This window comes from Amblyomma americanum, chromosome 8 (genome assembly GCF_052857255.1).
Source record: "Amblyomma americanum isolate KBUSLIRL-KWMA chromosome 8, ASM5285725v1, whole genome shotgun sequence".
NCBI classification, from domain to species: domain Eukaryota; kingdom Metazoa; phylum Arthropoda; class Arachnida; order Ixodida; family Ixodidae; genus Amblyomma; species Amblyomma americanum.
Window position 1 is genome coordinate 75,447,942 of NC_135504.1, and position 20,430 is coordinate 75,468,371.

The following is a 20,430-nucleotide window of genomic DNA, read 5'->3' on the forward strand; positions in this document are numbered from 1 at the left end:
TGACATGAAAGCGCATCATGGCTGTCGGCCACCAGAACCAACCTGCCGTCCATGGAGTTCTTTCCTTTCTCTATGCTGGCGGCAATCACGGCGGCAAACACACGGATCACGGAGGGCATATGCTCTCCGTAGCTTCGCGTTCTGCTGCGTCTCGTTGCTACGTACGCGTACGGCAGAAATTAATAGGCTGCCTGAGATCTAAAACAGCGACCTGAAGTTATTGAGGGCTGCCGCAGACTGCGGAACAAACAGCTGATCGTGCTCGCACCCGTACACATCGGCGACGACAACGCTAGCGTGTGCCTTCGGTGCACAGTGTGCTGTGTAAGCTTTGAGAAATGCTCAAAAGCATGCGACCAGCAATTCAATCTAACGTCTTTCAGTCGACACCGCATCGGAGGGAAAAAGACTGCCCTTGCGTGGCTCATCAAACGACACGCCGTACCCTCTGACTATCGCGTGTTTTTACTACGCAGTAAGTGTTACTGACGCATGACCGCAGACGACAGACCTTGCATGGTGATACTCTGCTCTCTGGTCGTTGGGATTTCTACGCTCGTGGACTCCTGGGGGCTGTACTCAGAAAAGAATCGGGAGATGTTCCGTTCGCCCCGCCGCGGTGGCATAGTGGTTAGGGCGCTCGACTACTGATCCGGAGTTCCCGGGTTCGAACCCGACCGCGGCGGCTGCGTTTTTATGGAGGAAAAACGCTAAGGCGCCCGTGTGCTGTGCGATGTCAGTGCACGTTAAAGATCCCCAGGTGGTCGAAATCATTCCGGAGCCCTCCACTACGGCACCTCATTCTTCCTTTCTTCTTTCACTCCCTCCCTTATCCCTTCCCTTACGGCGCGGTTCAGGTGTCCAACGATATATGAGACAGATACTGCGCCATTTCCTTTGCCCGAAAACCAATTATTATTATTATGTTCCGTTCAACTGTAGTCTGTCGGCCGCCGGCTTTTGCTGCCGGGAAGGAATTCATGCACGCATAATCTCGACAAAAGCGATCAGCTGAATGAACGCTAATCTTGAACAAGCGGGTGTACTGTACAAATTTAGCTGCGTAGCGTATTTGTAATGCTACAGCTTTACCGCAGAGGACTTGCATCGAATGAAAGGCGCTACAATTCGTACTTGCGTGTCGGCGCCTCACGTACCGCGTGTGTATGCATGATGATCCGCGCTGTAATTTCTTTTTTTTTATGTGAGGAGATGCATGCGTACGGTTGTTCTCAGCTATTTTAAGCATTTGGGGCAGAAGGCCCGAGCATCAAGCTGTACGGTGGCCGGCAACGACCGAATCAGCACACGTCTAGATCGGGTGCCGTATAAGCGACAACTGTGTGGCCACATGTATATATGTCCGCACAGATGCCTCGAGCAATGTGCTCGTGAGGGCTTTTAATGAAGGACATGTCAAGTATTCCCGAAGGCATATCCGCCTTTCTTCTGCGCAGAACGCAATCAATGCCGTATACGCTCTCGTAACGCGCTCAGCTAGCACCTTGCCAATCTCGTTCGCCACATACATGTATTAGCGCGTCTGAGCGCGTACTCGGAGCTGGAATCTGAGGACGCTATAGTGAAAGGCCTCGAACACGATCGCAATATCAGCCGGGCGCACGAAATTAACAGCCGAAATACAAGCGCCCGCATCGTGCTAGGGACAGAACAAAACATGGCGTGAAGAACCGCGGTCCTCTAGTCCACATAAATGGCCACGCTTGCTTGCCGGGTGATTAGCTAATATTTATTTGTTACCTTTTTAGCTATAACTTTTGGGCTACTCATTTACTGAGAGTCTTGTAGCTCACCGTAACATCCATATCAGGTTTTGTAATCTGGGTAAATGCCATTCTTGTCGCCGCTGCAGCGCAAGCAATTTCAGGGTCGCATACGGCCGAAACACAACGAGCTGCAGCAACGCTTGCACCACCCATCACACGTTCTCGTTTCCTGTCCAGAGCTGTGAATGGACGTCTGCATCACGCGAACCTGCGGCTCGAGCCGTTTCTGACCGCAAGGTTTCGCTTCTGACCATGTGCGTCCCAGAATTCCCTGCGCTGCAGCGGCGACGCAGTTCCCAGTTACACCTCAATAAATGAAATGAAATCGTGGACCAAAGAAATATTCTTAGGTGTACAGGGAATTATCCTCAGGCCGCTAGTTTTCAACTTCGTTGTTAATGATACAGTATTTATCAACAAGCCAAATTTGCAAAGTATGCACATGACACAAGCATTTTTTATCGTTCTACAATTAGACAGAATTAATAAAAATGTCAAATTAACTTCTTTGAAGGCTTCCAATTGGGCAAAAAAATTGCCTGCAGGTAACTGATACAAAATTAAAGCTGTAATTTTTGCCGACTCAAAGTAAATAAATCACATAGCATGAGATGGTAATGTTTGAGTCTATGGATATTGAGGTCGCGAGCACAATTAAATTTCTAGATGTAATGTTCTCCAGCAGCTTACAATGGAATGAACACACAGGCTCAGTCCCCAGGATGCCATGCAGAGCATCTGTTAAGTCGCAATAGACATTTTTTTCTACTTCACTGAAAATACCACTACACACTGCTTTCTTTGCCTCGCATATTAATTACGGTCATTCAGTATATAAGGTACAACAACGCGAATAAGCCTTAATAATACACAAGTCAGGCAGCAAAGGCTGCTATGCATATACTGGCAATGCATCCCACACTGAACAAATTGACGCTATCGTCGAGAGGTACCACATAACAAAAATTAATGACCTTTACACATGTAGACTTGCGAGGCAGTTTTACTTCAGTAGAAAGAAACATAATTTATGTTAGCGGAAGTCAGCTACCTAAATCATAATGTACACGCCTACAATACACGCCGCACGGAAATGTAGGACGTGATGACATATTACGGCAAACAAGTGCTTGAGAATAATTTGCCGGATTATTAAATACCGCAAATGAAATAGGCATTGATATCCGAAGTATGGACCCTTCAAAATTTAAGGCTTTCATATGCTCCTGTACTTATGTATGACTGCATAAACTGTTATATATAGTTGTATTCATTTCCTCTTCTGTGCCCTCACGTTCTTCTCTTTTAGGAGAGGCAGCCTCTGCGCAATGCCATGTTCAACGTTTACATATTGAACTTATCGTTATTGGAACCTGGAACCTGTTTGTGATAGCGTCACAATATACTTTGCATGTCATTGTGATGACCCCCCCCCATAATGCGCAGGTCCACACGGGACGGAGAGGCAAAGAGACACCGTATGGCTCAGTTTAAACAAACAGATATATTCAATAATTACACATGATTATGATTATGCATCAGAGGCTGGGGCGTCCGAGCTTACGCGCCGACGACTTCATGGGGACGATGGAGGGGCTCCGGAGTTGAGCTCGAACGGTTGCTGGCAGAAGCTGCACGCCGTAGGGCTTCGGCGCTGAAGGCCCCCTTGGCGAACGATGTCGTCCTGTGCGTGCCGTCTTCGGTACTCCTTGTCGATTTTTATATCCTCTTATCCCCACACTCCCTAGGGTGAGGACGCCCACGCCGGAGTGGGGGGGGGGGGTGGGCTAGGGCTTTCACTTGGGCGCACAAACACACCACCGCACTTATGGTCTCGCCCCCCTCACGTGTTGAGTCCGAGGGAAAGAAGGTTGTCGTCGAGGTAGCGCATAGCGTCGGCGGTGGTAAGGCGCGCTCTGGCCCGCTGTCGGTTCCCGCGGGTCACCGGCCTCCATCAAATGACACTCGCCCCTCAAGGCCGGAACGCGAGGTCACTAAAAGGCCGGGAAAGTGGTCCCCTGTCCTGGGATGTGCTCGGGAGGCTTGATTGATGATGCCCGCCGTCTTGCCACGGGGCCAGGCCCGCCGAAACGAGGCCCCCTTGGAACGGCCACGGCAATTGGGGAAGATAACGCCCGTCTCCCCGCTGCGGCGGCGGCGGCGGCGTTCGACTCGTGCCGACACTATGGAAAGGGGATCCGGTTGTGCTTAAACCCCTTGGTTCTGGTCGTCTCCGTGCGGTCCACGGCGGCAGGCCCAAAAGCAATATCACTCAAGTTGCTTGCAGCCATATACAGTAGAAACATGAAAGGGGGTCCGGTTGTGCTTTCGCCGCCACTGGGGGCTCCGTCTACGCCGCGCCGTCGAACGCGGACCCTCGTAGCACACACAAGGAACGTCACACTCGCTCACCCTCCAGAAGAATGTTCTCCGAACATTTGAGTCCATGCAGCTCCCCTTGTCTTTCTGAATCGCCTCGCACAGTGCGTCCGACAAAACACTTTTCGCTGCACTCAACACCACTGCACAACACCATATGCCTCCGCTGTCATAACTGGCGTCTCCAGGGGCAGCACTGATCTTCTTTTACAGATAAACATGAAACTGAGCACCCAAGCCTCTCCTTTCTAGTCCAAACTGGACGAAATAAATTTACCACAGTTACAAAGGAGCTCCCACTTCTAGCACGATCACGGCGCAGACAAAAATATAGATAACGAAAGGAAGTAGGGCAGGTTCTGCATGCGCTCCGCATGCTCTCCTCTGAAGGTGTTACTTAATGACAGAAAGGTTTAACTACCAACTCCGATATCTTAACACATAAGCACATAGCAAAGTTATGAGCTGCGGCATTACACAATTCTAACCAGTTCACAACTCCGCTCTGTTTACGCCATTAGTCCGACTTAGCTTTCCGATTTCGCAGCGGATATCGGCCTTCATGAGTCATACCAAGTAAGTCTGTGACCCTTTGTCTGCTTTGAGACTCGCGAGGGCTCGTGGCAGGAGCCTCTCCTGGCGTTATCTGCGCGGCAACCTCGCGCGCTTCTTCTTCTAGCAATGCTTGAAGTAAATCCGGTGGCATTCCGGCCGTCACCTCTGGCGCCTGCCGAACAAATGCAGGAGAGGGCGTTTCTTGCGAACTATCTGCGCGCTCCGCTTCACTTCTGTCCCCATCAAAATCCGCGCTTTCCCTTTCCTCATTTCGTGAATACTGAACCGGTGCCGACTTGAGGCGATTTGCGTGTATCCTTATCATGCGCCGGTTGACGTCTCGGACTCTGAAGTTTACCGGAGAAAGCTTCTCGACAACCTCGCACGGTCCTCTCCACTTCGTCTGGAACTTACGAGCTAGCCCAATCTGCCTTTGGCAGTTTTCAATGTACACGCTGTCCCCCACATCAAACGGCGCGTCTCTAGTACTGCGATCGTGCACCTCCTTCCTGCGCTTCGCCGCTCTCTTTAAGGTCTCCTTTGCGATGTCCCTCGCCACTTGCAAGCGCGATTCTAGCTCAACCTTATAGTCGTCCGGTGAAGCGTATGGGACACGACGGGGGCCCTCTGGCACTTCACTAGGCTGGTCCGGGTCTCGGCCGTAGAGAAGAAAGAATGGCGATTCGCCCGTGCTCTCGTGTGCTGCGGAATTGTAGGCAAACATTGCATACGGGAGCCACAAGTCCCAGTCCCGCTGGTCGCGCGAAACAAAATGCGACAGGAACCCGGCCACGGTTTGGTTCAGTCGCTCCACCGCGCCGTTGCAAGCCGGATGGTACGGTGTTGTCTGCTTCTTAGCGATCTTAAGCAGCTCGCAAACTCTCCTCATTAGCTGCGACACGAAGTTCGTTCCCCGATCTGTCAAGAGTTGCCTCGGGGGTCCATGTCGGAGCACGATCTGTTCGACAAATGCTCTTGCAACCGTGTCTGCCTTCTGATCTGGGAGTGCTACCGCTTCCGCGTATTTTGAAAGGTGATCGACAAATACTAAAATGTACTTGTTTCCGGAAGTGGTCGTGGGCAATGGGCCCATTATGTCCATACCTGTCCGCTCGAAGGGAGCCGAAACCTCAGGGAACGGCTGAATTGGAGCTGGTCTTCGTCCCTTGGGTGTTTTTCTTTCGAGACAGGAATGACACTTCGCACAGTAGTCTCTAACATCCTGTCGCATGCCACTCCAAAAGTATAAACGCTCCACACGCCTGCGTGTCTTCGCTACGCCAAAATGACCGGCGCATGGCGCATCGTGAAACGCGCGAAGAACCCTTTCTGTCCACGACCGAGGTATGACGACTCTCTCCCAAGCGGTTTTCTCTGGTCTCCCTTTCCTGGTTGGCCTCGTGCGCCGACACAGGGTGCCGTCTTTGCCAATGAAATAACCTAGCTGTTCGGGGTGAGACGGTGCGCCCTCTAAGCTTTCGATTATTCGCTTCAGGTCAGGATCTTTGCACTGCTCTGTGCGTAATTCGGCGGGGTCGACTACGGGGACAAGCTCATCTATAGCTGCCACGGTAGCTGTGCGGCTGAGTGCATCAGCATTCAGATGTGTCTTTCCTGACTTGTGCTCAACTTCAAAGCAGTATTCCTGCAGGTGTAGATTCCATCTAGCGAGTCGCGAGCTAGGGTCCCTGACACTCATCACCCATTTCAGAGGATGGCAGTCTGTGACTAGCTTGAATTTGCGGCCGTAAAGGTAGCATCTGAAGTGCTTTACTGCCCAGACAACGGCGAGGCACCAACTGCGAACTTTGACGCATCTGTGGCCATAACGAAGGCCAAATTAAAATCCGGGTGGCGCAACGGCGGTGCACTCATTAGCTTCCTTTTCAGGGCCCCAAAAGCATCCTCCGCGTTTTCATCCCGTTCGACTCGTGCCGACACTATGGAAAGGGGATCCGGTTGTGCTTAAACCCCTTCGTTCTGGTCGTCTCCGTGCGGTCCACGGCGGCAGGCCCAAAAGCAATCTCACTCAAGTTGCTTGCAGCCATATACAGTAGAAACATGAAAGGGGGTCCGGTTGTGCTTTCGCCGCCACTGGGGGCTCCGTCTACGCCGCGCCGTCGAACGCGGACCCTCGTAGCACACACAAGGAACGTCACATCATGATTATCCGAGCAGCTGCATGTAAAGGGAGTCGAGGGACTCTCAAGTTGCGTACTTTACCAGAAGTAGCTGATATACGACCACCCCAGACTGTGTTCGTAGGCTACATCCGATACAGCCTCCAAGCACTGTCTAACATGGACATTTCTTGCTTGCGGTCTTTAAATAGCGTTCAAGCGCCGGCGCTCAAGGCACGCCTTGGATTTACGCGGTGCATCTTAACTATGGCACGCTTGAGGAAGCAGATTCTGCATGACCGGCCGGATAGCACTTATTCAAGTCCACTGCCCTGCCATCAGCCTAAAATACCATCAGGCTGTCCATTTTCATATCATCCGGTCGAGCCACCGTAGGTGATGCATCAGCCTTCGGCATGGCTGCATGTTCTCGGAATACTAAAGAAATCCATGATGTCAGTCGGACACTGAAGAAACTTGCTGTGGCGTATATCTGGTCAGAATATCCGAACTACGTTGATGTATACACTGACGGATCTGTGTCACCAATGGCATCGACAGCAGGTGCGGTGATACCATATCGGCAGGTAACTCTAGACTTCATTCTAGGTCATGTTTCAACATCAACCGCTGCTGAACTTGTTGGTCTTGGGGAAGCGATTCGGCTCGTCCGCGGGGAGCAACCTCAAAGGTGGTGCATATTTACGAACTCCAAGCCTGGACTACAAATTTTAGGGCGGTTTCTACACCACACCACCTATCAGTATCTGGAAATAGAGAGCGCTGAGCTCCTTTCATCTGCTCAAGAAAAAAAAGTCTCCGAATTGAATTTACACTACAGGCTGGATGAAAACGAGAGGGCAGATGCTTAAGCAAAGGGCGCTCTCAGCAATGGCCTCTGTACAGTTGTTCCTTTCTCTAGACCAGATTCCGCTTGCCTTTTCTCGAACTGTATGAAGACTTAAACGGCGAGTTACTGGGCCCAGCCAGACACTCGGAACATCTGCCTGAAAAGACTAGATCCGAGTGTGCAATTTTGGGCACCGCGTGGAATTCCGCGGCCTGATGCTTGTTTGATACACAGACTTCGTTTAGACGTCGCTTTCACGCGAAAGTACGTACATTTAATCTCTGGATTATTTCACGTGTAGCATAACGGAGACTGTGGCGGATGCACAAGTGGTTTTCCCAGTATATGCGCACCAAATCACATTGCCTACTTCCATGCAGCGTTTGGACAGCAGGCCACTCTCGGAGAACGTACTGCTAGGCGCTTGGCCGCAGAGTTGGCAAGCAGCCCCGGCAGTGCAGGCGTTTTCACTCCTTTTGAGTGACATGGGCCTCGACTCGTGGTTGTGATGCCATCAAATGCGCGAGCACATACTCTCATCTCCCTTCTCACCACATTGCCACCCATCACGACCCTATTTCTTCTCCTCCCCTTCCCCAGTGCAGAGTAGCAGGCCAGATATCAATCAATCTGGCGGACCTCTTTGCCTTCGTTTCATTAAATTTATCAATCTAATAAGTAAATTATGACATTTTCGAAATTATGCAAACTGATATAATGGCATTGCGGAATCAGGGCGTAGAAGATTCATATGTAAAATACTAGAATATATTTATGCCAGCTGCACAGCTACCGTATTCCTCGATAAAGAAAGTAATAAAATTCTTACAAAAAGGCCTTTAGGCAGGAAGACGATCTTGCCAATGCTATTTGCCCAAGCCGCGTGTTTACAGGACGCATTCAGACAACTAGATTGGGAAGAACTGGTGATAAATATTAATGAAGAATACGCAGTAAAGTACGGTTCGCAGATGACAACGTCTTGCCAAGTAACTCAGGGGACGAATTGCAAAGCATGATCGAGGATATAGACAGGCAATGCAAAACAGTTAGTCTGGGAATTAATATGCAGAAAACTAAAGTAACGTTCAACGGTCTGGGAAGGCAACAGCTGTTTACATATAGACATCGAAGCGCTACATGTGGTGAGAGAATACATTTACTTAGAGCAGGTATTTGACTGCAGACATGGGCCACGAGAGTGAAGTAACAGGAGAATAAGAGTGGGTCGGTGCGCATATGGCAAGCCCTAGTAGTGGATCTTGGTTTATTATTGCAAAAAAATACAAAATGAAAGGAAAAGGTTCTGGCAGCCGCTGCCATTGCTTTCTAATATCACGCGAGCTGCGGCCGCTGGAAATAAAGGGACAGGGAGAGGAAAGCAAGGAGAAGAATGCAGAGGGGAGCCGTGTAGAGAGAAAGTACCAGGGGAAGTTTTGTGCATTATTTCGAATATTTACAAAAATATAAAACAGTGAACAGGCTTGCGCCTTTCGCAAGCGGGAGTCAGAGCTCTGCCCAAATTACAAACCGGTGCGAGTGACACTGAACATATTTAAAATGAGGAACACTGCATTTACAATGCGGAGCGCACGTAGTGTCCTGTCGCTAAATGAATACAGCGCACTGCAAAAGCGGCTGTTGTGGGCGCCCGGCGAAATATAAATTCGGGGGATGAATAGTAGTTTACGAATATCCCTCAAGAGGATAGTGTACAGGGTATCTCACCTATGACTTTAAATATGTTTTAAAAACCGGATTTCTGAATTAGAAAAGCGCTTTTTTCGACACAGCATTGTTAGAGGTGTACATCGGTATACAGCTAAAACGTGCTAATTAGCAGGCTTGTTGACTAATATAGAAAAGTTTTTTTAACTACTACTGTTAGTCTCCTTAATTATTGAGAGGCGTGTAGCCCACTGTAAGTAATATCCATATCAGTTTTTAGAATTTCGAAAACGCTGTTATCTTCGGTGCTGTGGCCCAACTACGAGTTATGTGCACTGGAGCACTTGCTTTGCCTGCAAGCTTCTCGAAAGCGCATCTGTTTTGTCGCGATGTTGCCTAAATTTGATGGGCACAGCATTGAGGGAAATTGCGCTATAGGAATAAAAACTGATATGAATATTACTTAAGGAGACTAACAGTAATAGTTAAAAAGTTAAGTATTTAATATTCGTTAACCATCCTGCTATTTAGCACGCATTAGCTGTATTGTGATGTACTATACGGCTGACAATGCTATGACGAAAAGCGCTCTTCTAACTCAAAAAACCTGTTTTTAAAAATTGCGTAAAATCTTAGATGACACAGCCTGTATAACAACTGTATCTTATCGGTACTAATCTACGGGGCAAAAACTTGGAGGTTGACGAAAATTGTTCATCTCAAATTGAGCATAGTGTAGCAACCTATGGAGAGGAAAGTCATGGATGTACCATTAAGAGACAGGAAGAGGGCAGATTGGGTCAGAGAGCAAACGCGGGTTAATGATATTGCCGCAAATCTTTGCAGTGTTTGTTAATTCTTCAAAGCTGCCGGCACGCCGCTTTAACATTTTGTGAATGCAAGACGCGACCAGATTTATATTAATTGATCGCAGCCAGGCAGAGCTGATCCTACGTTGTTCCGGAATGTTCTAATAACTTTGCATCTCCACACTTCGCTATCAGCTTTAAATTGAGCATGGCCGACAGCGGCGGGCATTCCGTTCAACGACCGCCGAGCAAGCTGGTTGCTGCGCCGCCGCCGAGTGATGCAGTCTATTATGAGCGCAAGTGAGCCCGAATAGTGTTTTGTCTAGACGCTATTTTAGCTGCCCTTCTGCTCTCCGGATCGCAGTCACATCTTCGTGACAATATCGATCGTAGTCGAAACCAGGAAGAGCTATGGGCTTGGGCAGGGCATCTAATGCGAACGCAAGATTACCGATGGCCGTTAAGGGTAATGGAGTGGATACCAAGAGAAGGCAAACGTAGTGGGAGGCGGTAGAAAGATGAGCGGATGAGATTAGAAGGTTTGCGGGGATGGGGAGGGGGTGGGCGGGGTAGTTTGCCGCGGCCGGCGACAAGCAGTAATTGGAGGCATGTGGGAGCGGCCGTGATCCTGCAGTGAGTGTAGTTAGGCTGATGATGATGAATATTTATAAGTGAACAGGCGTAGGCACTCAAAATACGCAGCAGCTTGCGCACTCATTCACCCCCTCCCCCCCATGTCTTTGAGATGTCTTCCATGTAACGATTCCTATAATCCCATGCTTTCCGAGCAGCTCATAAAGAGACCAGATGGAACATACGGAGCCTGCTAGGACAACACATACAGAAAACTCTAATTCATAAAGACATTGTATGACGTTCAGCACATGATATACAAACCATGTGGAAACTGTGGAAGTGTGCGGTTTCATATTTATACTTCCATAGCATATGGACTTCCTATTCCTATATTTCCATCGGGAACCAAAAAGACAACACAAAGTTTTCTGTCTTCAAAACCGATATTTTTGTAGTATTTTGGTACAAAGCCTTGCAGTAACAACGAACTTTCGGTGGTATTGTGGAGGCGCTCGTATACTAAGAGCACAACCTGTCTGTCGCGGCAGCAGACAGCGTCAGATTACGACGGAAAAATCCGTCTTTATGGGAGGACAGGAAATATTTTGGGGCCCGACTCGGTCGTACTTTTTGACTAGGAAATGAACAGCTCATTTGGAAGGTTTTAGTGTACCCCCCCGCCATTCTCCCAGAAACTCACGTCAGAGTACTTGCTCCATCGGGCCGATCTCATCATGGCAGTGAAGACGTCGAATACGGCCAGGTTGTTGCTGAAGACGAGGAAGCACTCTCCCGCCGGGGCCGTCAGCGCCTCGATGTTTCTCAACGCGTGGCGGTGGTCGGCAATCCAGTGCAGGACCAGGAAAGAGTAGACCCTCTGGAAGCGACCCTCGGCCCGCACGAACCTTGCCACGGCTTCGTCCGCGAGCACATCGAGGCCTTGGTACTCTATCTTCGGGTCCGAGCGGTTCTCGCGGGCAAACTTGAGCATGGACTCCGAGTTGTCGACGGCCACCAGCTTCTCACACCAAGGAGGCAGCCGGGGAAGCAGATGCTTCAATGTGAAGCTGCGTGGAAGTTTTCCAATCAGGACATATGTCTCAACTCGCCTGCAGCGCTAGCCGGTCAGGTTTGCACAGAAATAGTTCAGCAAGGACAGCTCATTTCTATTGCTGTTTACTTCCACGCGTAATCGAACACTGATATTATTCGCCCGGTCCCACTCATTCTCCCACTTTAAACACATTTTGACCAATGGGGACACCGTTAGTACTTCATGTACTTTGTTGGTATCTGGCATCTTTTTTTTTATTATGCTGTTTAATGTCGGTGCACATGATACATTTCATAGCTCGCGAACCCATTCCTGCGGTATCACTGTGTGGTTGGAGAATGTAAAGGACAGCACGTATAAATCAACACTTCAAATTGGAACGCCGAAGGCGGTATGCCGCAGTTTGGATGGTGCGACGCTCATTATGTGCTCCTTCTATCAATTTTCGTGCATGGCGTTTGGGAACAGTTCCTGTGGGATTTTTCCTGCCATTTTTTTTCAGCAATCACGCACGACTCTCAAATGGCAGCCTTTTCAGGAGCGCAGTCAGCTGTTTAGACCAAAATGTGACAACGTGATCGCGTCATTTTGCAGTTTAAAGTTTACACGTTTTAATGGAATGGAAAAGCTGTCTTCTTTCTTTCCTTCTTCCTCTCTTCCTTTCATTCTTCCTCTTTTTCCCTCTTGCTTTCACTCTTTATTTTTTGCTTTCTCTTTCTTCCTTTATTTCTTTCCTTCTTTCTCCCTTTCTTTCTTTCTTTTGCCCATGCAGTCGCTAACATAGACTTTGAAAACCTTTGCAGTTCCAATTCGTTGCAGAGGGCAATGGCTCTTGACTTCGCCTTCACGGGCTTGAGTTTAATAGTTTTAAAGTTCTCAACGGCACGACAAGTTTTTTCATTATAATCCCCTTCCGGCATCACCACAAAGCCACCCTCCTTGTCGGCTTGCAGCAAACGAATGTCGTTCTCTTTGAAGTGTTTCACCACCGTGTAGACCGTAGACGCATATCCAGTGGTTCGCTTGGAAGCCGTCATAGCCAGCGTGTCCGCTCCGCCCTGCAGGCATCGCTCACGATCCTTCGGCGGCGCCTAGCCAGCCACTCGCCTATCCAGAGACAGGAGCTCATGAGCAACTGTTTTCTTGCGCGTTGTCTTGTCCGCCTTGTTTGTGAATGTCTCGTATTTTGCGCTAACGTAGTTTCATAGAACTGTGCCTTATCGGTGGCGCGCAGAGCCATGACAGTTTATTTAAAAAATTATACGGGAGGTGCTGATTAGTAATCTGGATCGTTGACCAAAGGTACTGGGCAAAATAATAATAATAATAATAATAATAATAATAATAATAATAATAATAATAATAATAATAATAATAATAATAATAATAATAATAATAATAATAATAATAATAATAATAAACCCAGTCGAGAGTCTGCGCCCGTCCTTGTGCCCTTCTCGTCCGTGTTTGCATTATTTTGCGCAGCACCTTTGCTCAACGATGTACGACCGACTCGCCCAACAACATGCAGTCTTGAGTCATCTGGATCCTTAGTCGCTTTGGCTAGTGAATGTATCCATTACAAACAATATCAGAGTTTGAAGAGATCGTTTTCAGGAGCAGTGCCTAAATAGCAGCGCTCCAATGAGGACACAAAGTACGGCGAGCGTTTGAGGTTGTACTAAATGTTCAGTAATCCACGCGTCCGTAAATGCTGTGAGCTAGGGGAAAGTGAACATTGTTTGGTCGTGCCTGCCTGGCGTCATGTTTGGGAAAGATGAATATGAATGAAGGGTGTGCAGTGGTCGTGCTAATTATTAGGTGGAATAAAATGGCGGCGGTTATGTTGTCGCGGACTACGTTTAAATGCATTATATTTAACTCATTATACAGTGGTTTTCGTGGTGTTGCTCTGGGTAAAGATGACAGAATTCAGACTGGACTTTTCTGGAAGATACGAACTTTTGTCAGGTATTAAGTGCAGATAAAACCCCAAGATTCAATAGAATGTAATAAATGAATATGGAAAACACTCAAGTATACTTATTTATTCAAAATACCTCCATCGCGAGGGAATTACATGAGCGGGGGGGGGAGGGGGTGGCGAGGGGGTACTAGGCATTCGGTACAGTTAATAATGCACCAAAATAAAGCAAATACATATCGCAAATATCAAAAATAGGCGTCAACAAAAAAAGTCTTAACAAGACACGTTGCAGGAAAGCTTCAGGAACGAATAACACATCACCGCAAGAAAAGGACAACGTTGGAAAAAGTACGCTGGAGTACAACTGAAAGAAACAAACATTTTAGCTCCTGAAACGTGAGTGAATAAGATGTTGAAACTCATTTAGGTCATATTCTGTGGCAATGTCTTAAGGAAAAGCGTTCATTCTGTTATTGTGCGCGGTAAAAAAAAAGTATGCATAATGGGATGACGGGCAGTTAATGCGTTTAACTTTGTAAGGATGATCACCACGTGGAAAGGTAACATCATTCTTACCGTGTGCTTCTCTAAACAGTTTCGCACACTATTTATTGCGTAGCAGCCAGAGGTTAAATTCTTCCATGAGTCATCCACGTGAGGCGCCACTGAAGCGTTTGATGAATGGTTATTAGCAAGAATTTCTAGCTTTGCACTCTCAGTAGGTTTCCATTACGTTGCAGGTAGCATGTTACAGTCGTTTTTCGACAGGAGGCAAAAACGATACACCTTTTTTCACATTCAGTGGTAGTTTGTTATTATCAGACCAGGTTAGCGGTCTACGAAGGCGAGCGCTTCGGCCTCTTGTGCTGGCTGGTGCCATAGTACTAGAGCCACGTCATCCCCATAAAAGACTGTTTTTCCATGCTTCCTACCGGGAAAATCATTAATAAGAAACGGAACAAAGTAGAGGGCCTAGTACCCGCCCTTGCGGAACACCTGTCTTTACTTCGCCCATTGAAGATCTCTTGTCGGAAATTCGAACGAATAGCATGGCGATTAGTAAGATAATTATAGAAACATTTGCCTCCTTCTGTAATAAGATTGTATGGCTTACACAGTCAAATGCACTTCTAATGTGAGGAGATACGCTATTCTTAAGAAAGAGTTACGCATACATCAAAGACGAACACAGGAAAGACGATGAAGACGGAAAGAGCTCAAACTATCAATCAATCACACTATCAGCAATGCACCATGGCCAGTCCCCTGCCGTGGGTACGTGCCATTCAGCCTGAGGACATCATCATCATCATTATCATCATCATCATCATCATCATCATCATCATCAAACTATCGACTGGTTTTCTTCAGTTCATTGCAACTTATATAGGCAATGTGTACACGTGCCTAAAAAAGAGGGTAGAGGGCAAATCAAAACTGTGCAAAAATCAACAAAATCCGAGCAAGAAGCTTTTTAAAGGCGAAAGCCTTACTAGCCCCATCACGAGAAAATCAGGCGGCGTGTGAAAGTGTGTGTACTGGCGGATGGTACAGAAAATCCCAGCGATGACAATAAATATAGGGCGACATCATCAAGCAGCCATAGGATGCACACAGCATGCCGAGTGCCGCAATTTCAGACAACCGTACAAACTTGATTAGTGTTATATATCCCCCACTGGCCGACCTTAATATGATGGCAGTATTCCCTACTACACTCGTACCAAAACTGTGCGGAACCAGTCATCATACAGTGTTCTTGATGGTGTCAGACGATTTATCTTTGCATATAGCTTACATATTCTAGTCAAGTTGGAGGCTAGCTTCCTGCAGGGATTAGAACCGAGGACATATGCACATTTATTGTATGCCTTATCAGATTTTACCCCTTTCCTTATGGCATGTGACCCCTCAAGCAGGAAGACGAAGAGAGCTGTCGGGCTTTGCCCGCTCGTCTCTGCCACTCCTTGTGAAAGATTTCTCATCGGTGCTGTACATCTGTATTCAGATAACCTGCACTGCTACATCCTGGTGTGATTCCTGCGGTGGGTGCGGCTCCGCCGGTGCCGCACCCTGGCTCAACGCCGGATTGTTCGCCTGGCATTCCGTCAGGCCTAACTCAGCAGGCCATACCTGCTGTGCAAGCCCTACCTGCTGCCTCAAGCCTGGTGTCTTGCAACCACTTTTCTGCTCCAGCTGCATCTGGACCAGGATTTCCAGATCCTTATGGACAACGAACTCCTGATGCTTACAACTCAAGCCGTGATCTGCCACTACCTTCAGGTCATGACGATTTTTCTGATTCGTCGGGTTCTTCTACTATCATCTACGTGGACACTACTGCGAAGTCCGGAGAAAGGTCTGACAGATTTATTCAAGTGCCTCCAAAGCGCCGTCGCGGCTCAAAGCGGTCATTTATGAGTGCAGATACTCCGCATATACCTCAAACTCCTGAGTACAACCTTATGGTTGTCATCAAGCCACTAGATTCCGGGTACCGCATTACCTGCATTAATCCACTATCATTGAGGCAAGGTTTAGAATCTGTGGCTCCAGACGGCGTTCTTCATGTTCGTCCCAAAGAGCGCCTAAACTTCCTGGCAGTTGACACCCGTACAGCGCACGCAACTGAACGCCTCTTGCAAATAACAAGCACAGCTGGAGTTGCAGTTCAAGCCTACGAGCCTCGCCCCAGCAACTGCGGTGTGGGTGTCATTAAGGATGTCCCCCTGGATCTCTCTCAATCAGATATTGTCAAATAGTGCTGATGGCAGTCGAAGCAGCGATGAGGACGGACGAAAAGGTCTTATAAAAGAAAACTGTTTATTGGGCTGACGCATCCAAAATTGAATGAATCACTCGGCGGCGGCGAAGCGACTAGTGTGCTCGGCGGTCGTCGAACAGAATGCCCGCCGCTGCTGGCCGTGCCCAATCCAAAGCTGACAGCGAACCCTCGAGACAAAGCGCGCAAAGCCACCAGAACACTCGGGAACAGCGCAGAACCAGCTCTGCCCGCCCGCGACCTATCGAGATAAATCCAGTCGCGTCCCGCGTCGCAAACAAAGCTAGAAAGCGGATAAAACGGATCGTGCGAAAATAAACACAGAGAATGTGGAAACACAGAGTCCTTAAGCGCACATAATAGGGCTTCAGACGGACGACATGGACAACTGGTCTTACCGGGCGTCGCTGGTATGCAGTCATTGCGTCAGGGATTACTTCCTAATCCAGTTCATCTAACGGACGAAGAACCTTGTACGGGCCGAAATAGCGGAGCGAAAGCTTTTCACTCAATCCACGGCGGCGAATGGGCGTCCACACCCAGACTTGGTCTCCTGGCTTGTATTCCGCGTTGCGTCTTCGTAGGTTGTAGCGTCTGGCGTCGGACCGCTGCTGACCTTTGATACGTAATCGGGAAAGCCTTCGAGCTTCTTCTGCGCGTCGAAGGTAGGCGGCAACGTCGACATTCTCTTCTTCTGTAACGTTGGGCAGCATGGCGTCTAGCGTGGTCGTGGCATCCCTGCCATGGACGAGCCTAAAAGGCGTCATCTGGGTGGTCTCCTGCACTGCGGTGTTGTAGGCGAAGACGACGAAAGGCAGGATGACATCCCACGTTTTGTGTTCGGCATCGACATACATGGCGAGCATATCGGCGATGGTTTTGTTCAGGCGCTCGGTCAGTCCGTTGGTCTGCGGATGGTATGCAGTTGTCCTCCGGTGTCTGGTTTGGCTGTAACGCAGGATGGCTTGCGTTAGTTCCGCTGTGAATGCTGTTCCTCTGTCCGTGATGAGCACATCGGGGGCGCCGTGTCGAAGAAGAATGCACTCCACGAAAAATTTGGCGACTTCTGCTGCGTTCCGTTCGGTAGGGCTTTCGCCTCGGCGTAGCGGGTCAGGTAGTCGGTCGCTATGATGATCCACTTATTTCCAGATGTTGAAGTTGAAAAAGGGCCAAGCAAGTCCATGCCGATTTGCTGATAGGGCCTTGAGGGAGGTTCAATGGAGTTCAGAAATCCTGCTGGTCGTGTGGGAGGGGTCTTTCGTCGCTGACAATCTCGGCAGGTTTTCACATAGTGTGCGACATCGGCAGACAGTCGGGGCCAGTAATACTTGTCTTGAATGCGGCGGAGGGTGCGAGTAAACCCGAGATGTCCAGCTGTCGGCTCGTCGTGTGAAGCCTGTAGAACTTCTTCGCGGAGGCAAGCCGGTACAACAAGAAGGTAGGATGTTTTGCTCGCTGTAAAGTTCTTCTTCACAAGGACCTCATTCTGCACACAGAAGGAAGACAGTCCTCGCTTGAATGAAGCGGGAGTGAAGAAACCTTGCCTTCCAGGTACTCGATGAGGCCTTTTAGGTCGGGATCCGAGCGTTGCTGCTGAGCAAAAGAGCTGGGGCTGATGGGTCCCAGGAAGGCGTTCTCATCGTTTTCCGGCGGCGGTGTATCTACAGGGGCTCGTAAGAGGCAATCGGCGTCAGAGTGCTTGCGTCCGGACTTGTAAACAACGGTGACGTCAAACTCCTGGAGACGCAGATTCCATCGAGAGAGTCGGCCAGAGGGGTCCTTCAAATTGGCAAGCCAGCAGAGCGCGTGGTGGTCGCTGACCACCTTGAACGGTCGTCCGTAGAGGTAGGGACGGAATTTCGACGTAGCCCAGATGATGGCAAGGCACTCCTTCTCAGTTGTAGAATAGTTAACGTCAGCTTTGGAAATGGAAAGGCTAGCGTATGCTATGACTTTCTCCAGCTTGTCACTTGTTTGGACAAGGACGGCGCCTAGTCTCACGCTGCTTGCGTCGGTATGAACTTTAGTATCGGCGTTTTCATCAAAATGCGCAAGGATCGGTGGGGACTGTAAACGACGCTGAAGTTCCTTGAAGGCTTCTGCTTGCGGTGCTTCCCATTTAAACAGCACGTCTGCCTTCGTGAGTTTGGTCAGCGGCTCGACGATGCGCGAAAAAGTTTTCACAAATCGTCGGTAATACGCACACAGTCCGAGAAATCTGCGCACTGCTTTCGTATCGGCCGGCGGTGGAAACTGTTAAATAGCAGCTCTTTTCTGCGGGTCTGGGCGTACTCCCTCCTTGTTAACGATTTGGCCTAGAAACAGCAGCTCTTCGTAGGCAAAGTGGCATTTCTCTGCTTTTAAGGTTAGGCCAGACGACTTGATTGCGTCCAGTACTGTTCGAAGTCTTTTGAGGTGCTCTTCAAAGTTCGAGGCGAAGACAACGACGTCATCTAAATATACGAGACAAATTTGCCACTTCAGGCCTGCCAGCACTGTATCCATTACTCGCTGAAACGTCGCTGGTGCGGAACAGAGACCAAATGGCATCACCTTGAACTAAAACAGCCCATCCGGTGTGATGAATGCTGTCATCTCGCGATCTCTTTCGTTGACCTCAATTTGCCAGTAGCCGCTCTTGAGGTCCATCGATGAGAAATATTTGGCGTTGCAGAGGCGGTCCAGTGTGTCGTCGATGCGGAGGAGGGGGTAGACGTCCTTCTTTGTTATGTTGTTCAAGTGGCGGTAATCCACGCAGAATCGAAGTGTGCCGTCTTTCTTTCTCACTATAACAACTGGTGCCGCCCATGGGCTGTTTGAAGGTTGTATGACGTTTCGCGAAGCATTTCTTCGACTTGGTCCCGGATGACTTGTCGTTCTCGCGGTGACACACGATAGGGGCTTTGACGGAGAGGTCGGACGTGTTGGTCCGTTATAATGCGATGCTTGGCAATTGGCGTCTGTCGCACCTTAGGCGATGTCGAAAAACACTTACTGTAGCTTTGAAGCAGATTGCTGATCTAGTCTTGTCTGTTCCGGTGTAGGGCTGGGTTGATGTCGAAAGTGGGCAAGTTCTCTTGTTCAGGCGAATTTTCTGCGGAGGGGTCGGAGAGGGCGAAGGAGTCTCGTACGTCGGATATTTCGTCGAAGAAAGCAATCGTCGTTCTTCTGTTAATGTGTCGGTATTCTTCGCTGAAGTTAGTCAGCAGTACTTCGGCCTGGCCATTGCGAAAATACGCGATGCCTCTTGCGATGCTGATACCTCGGTATATGAGCAACTGCATCTTGCCCTCGATGATGGCTTCAGCGTTAATGGCTTTCGTGGCGCCTACGGTCACGATAACGCTTGATCGGGGTGGGTCGCTCAATTCTGCCTCCAGGACACTCAGGGCAATGTGATTTTTCCCAGTTTTCATCGAAGCGATGGCTTCGTCCGTCGAAAGCGTGATCAGCTTGAATCGCAGGTCGATGATCGCCTGATGCTCATTAAGGAAATCCATACCCAAGATCACTTCGCGTGAGCATTACGGTAGCACAACAAAGGTCGCAGGATAGGTATGTCCTTTGACAGTCACTCGCGCTGTGCATCATCCTGATGGCGTAATGAGGTGGCCCCCTGCGGTGCGAATTTGTGGGCCATCCCAAGCCGTTGTGACTTTTTTCAGATGCGTAGCGAATGTTCCATTCATCACCGAGTAATCGGCTCCTGTGTCGACTAGAGCGGTAACTTTCCGGCCGTCGATAGTCACTTCTAAGTCGCAGGTCCTGGCTCTTGCATTGCATGTTGCTCTCGGTGTCGGGTTAGGGCTTCGTCGCGTATGCGAGTCGCGGGTGTGGCGTGTGGTCGAAGCTTTTCTGGGTGGCGTCGTAGGTTTGAAGGCAGTTTGCGTCGTGGTCGGGGTTGTCATTTTGTGCGGCGTCGG

General features: G+C 49.1%; 1 protein-coding gene across 5 annotated transcripts in view; it reads right to left on the reverse strand.

Annotated features, from left to right (window-relative positions):
• LOC144101941 (uncharacterized) overlaps positions 1 to 20,430 on the reverse strand; it is an 80,233-nt gene that overhangs the window by 22,950 nt on the left and 36,853 nt on the right. For all 5 annotated transcript variants that reach the window (XM_077635182.1, XM_077635181.1, XM_077635185.1 and 2 more), the window contains exon 3: positions 11,445 to 11,811. In XM_077635182.1, the coding sequence (XP_077491308.1) occupies positions 11,445 to 11,811 (367 nt within the window). The remainder of the gene's footprint in view (positions 1 to 11,444; positions 11,812 to 20,430) is intronic.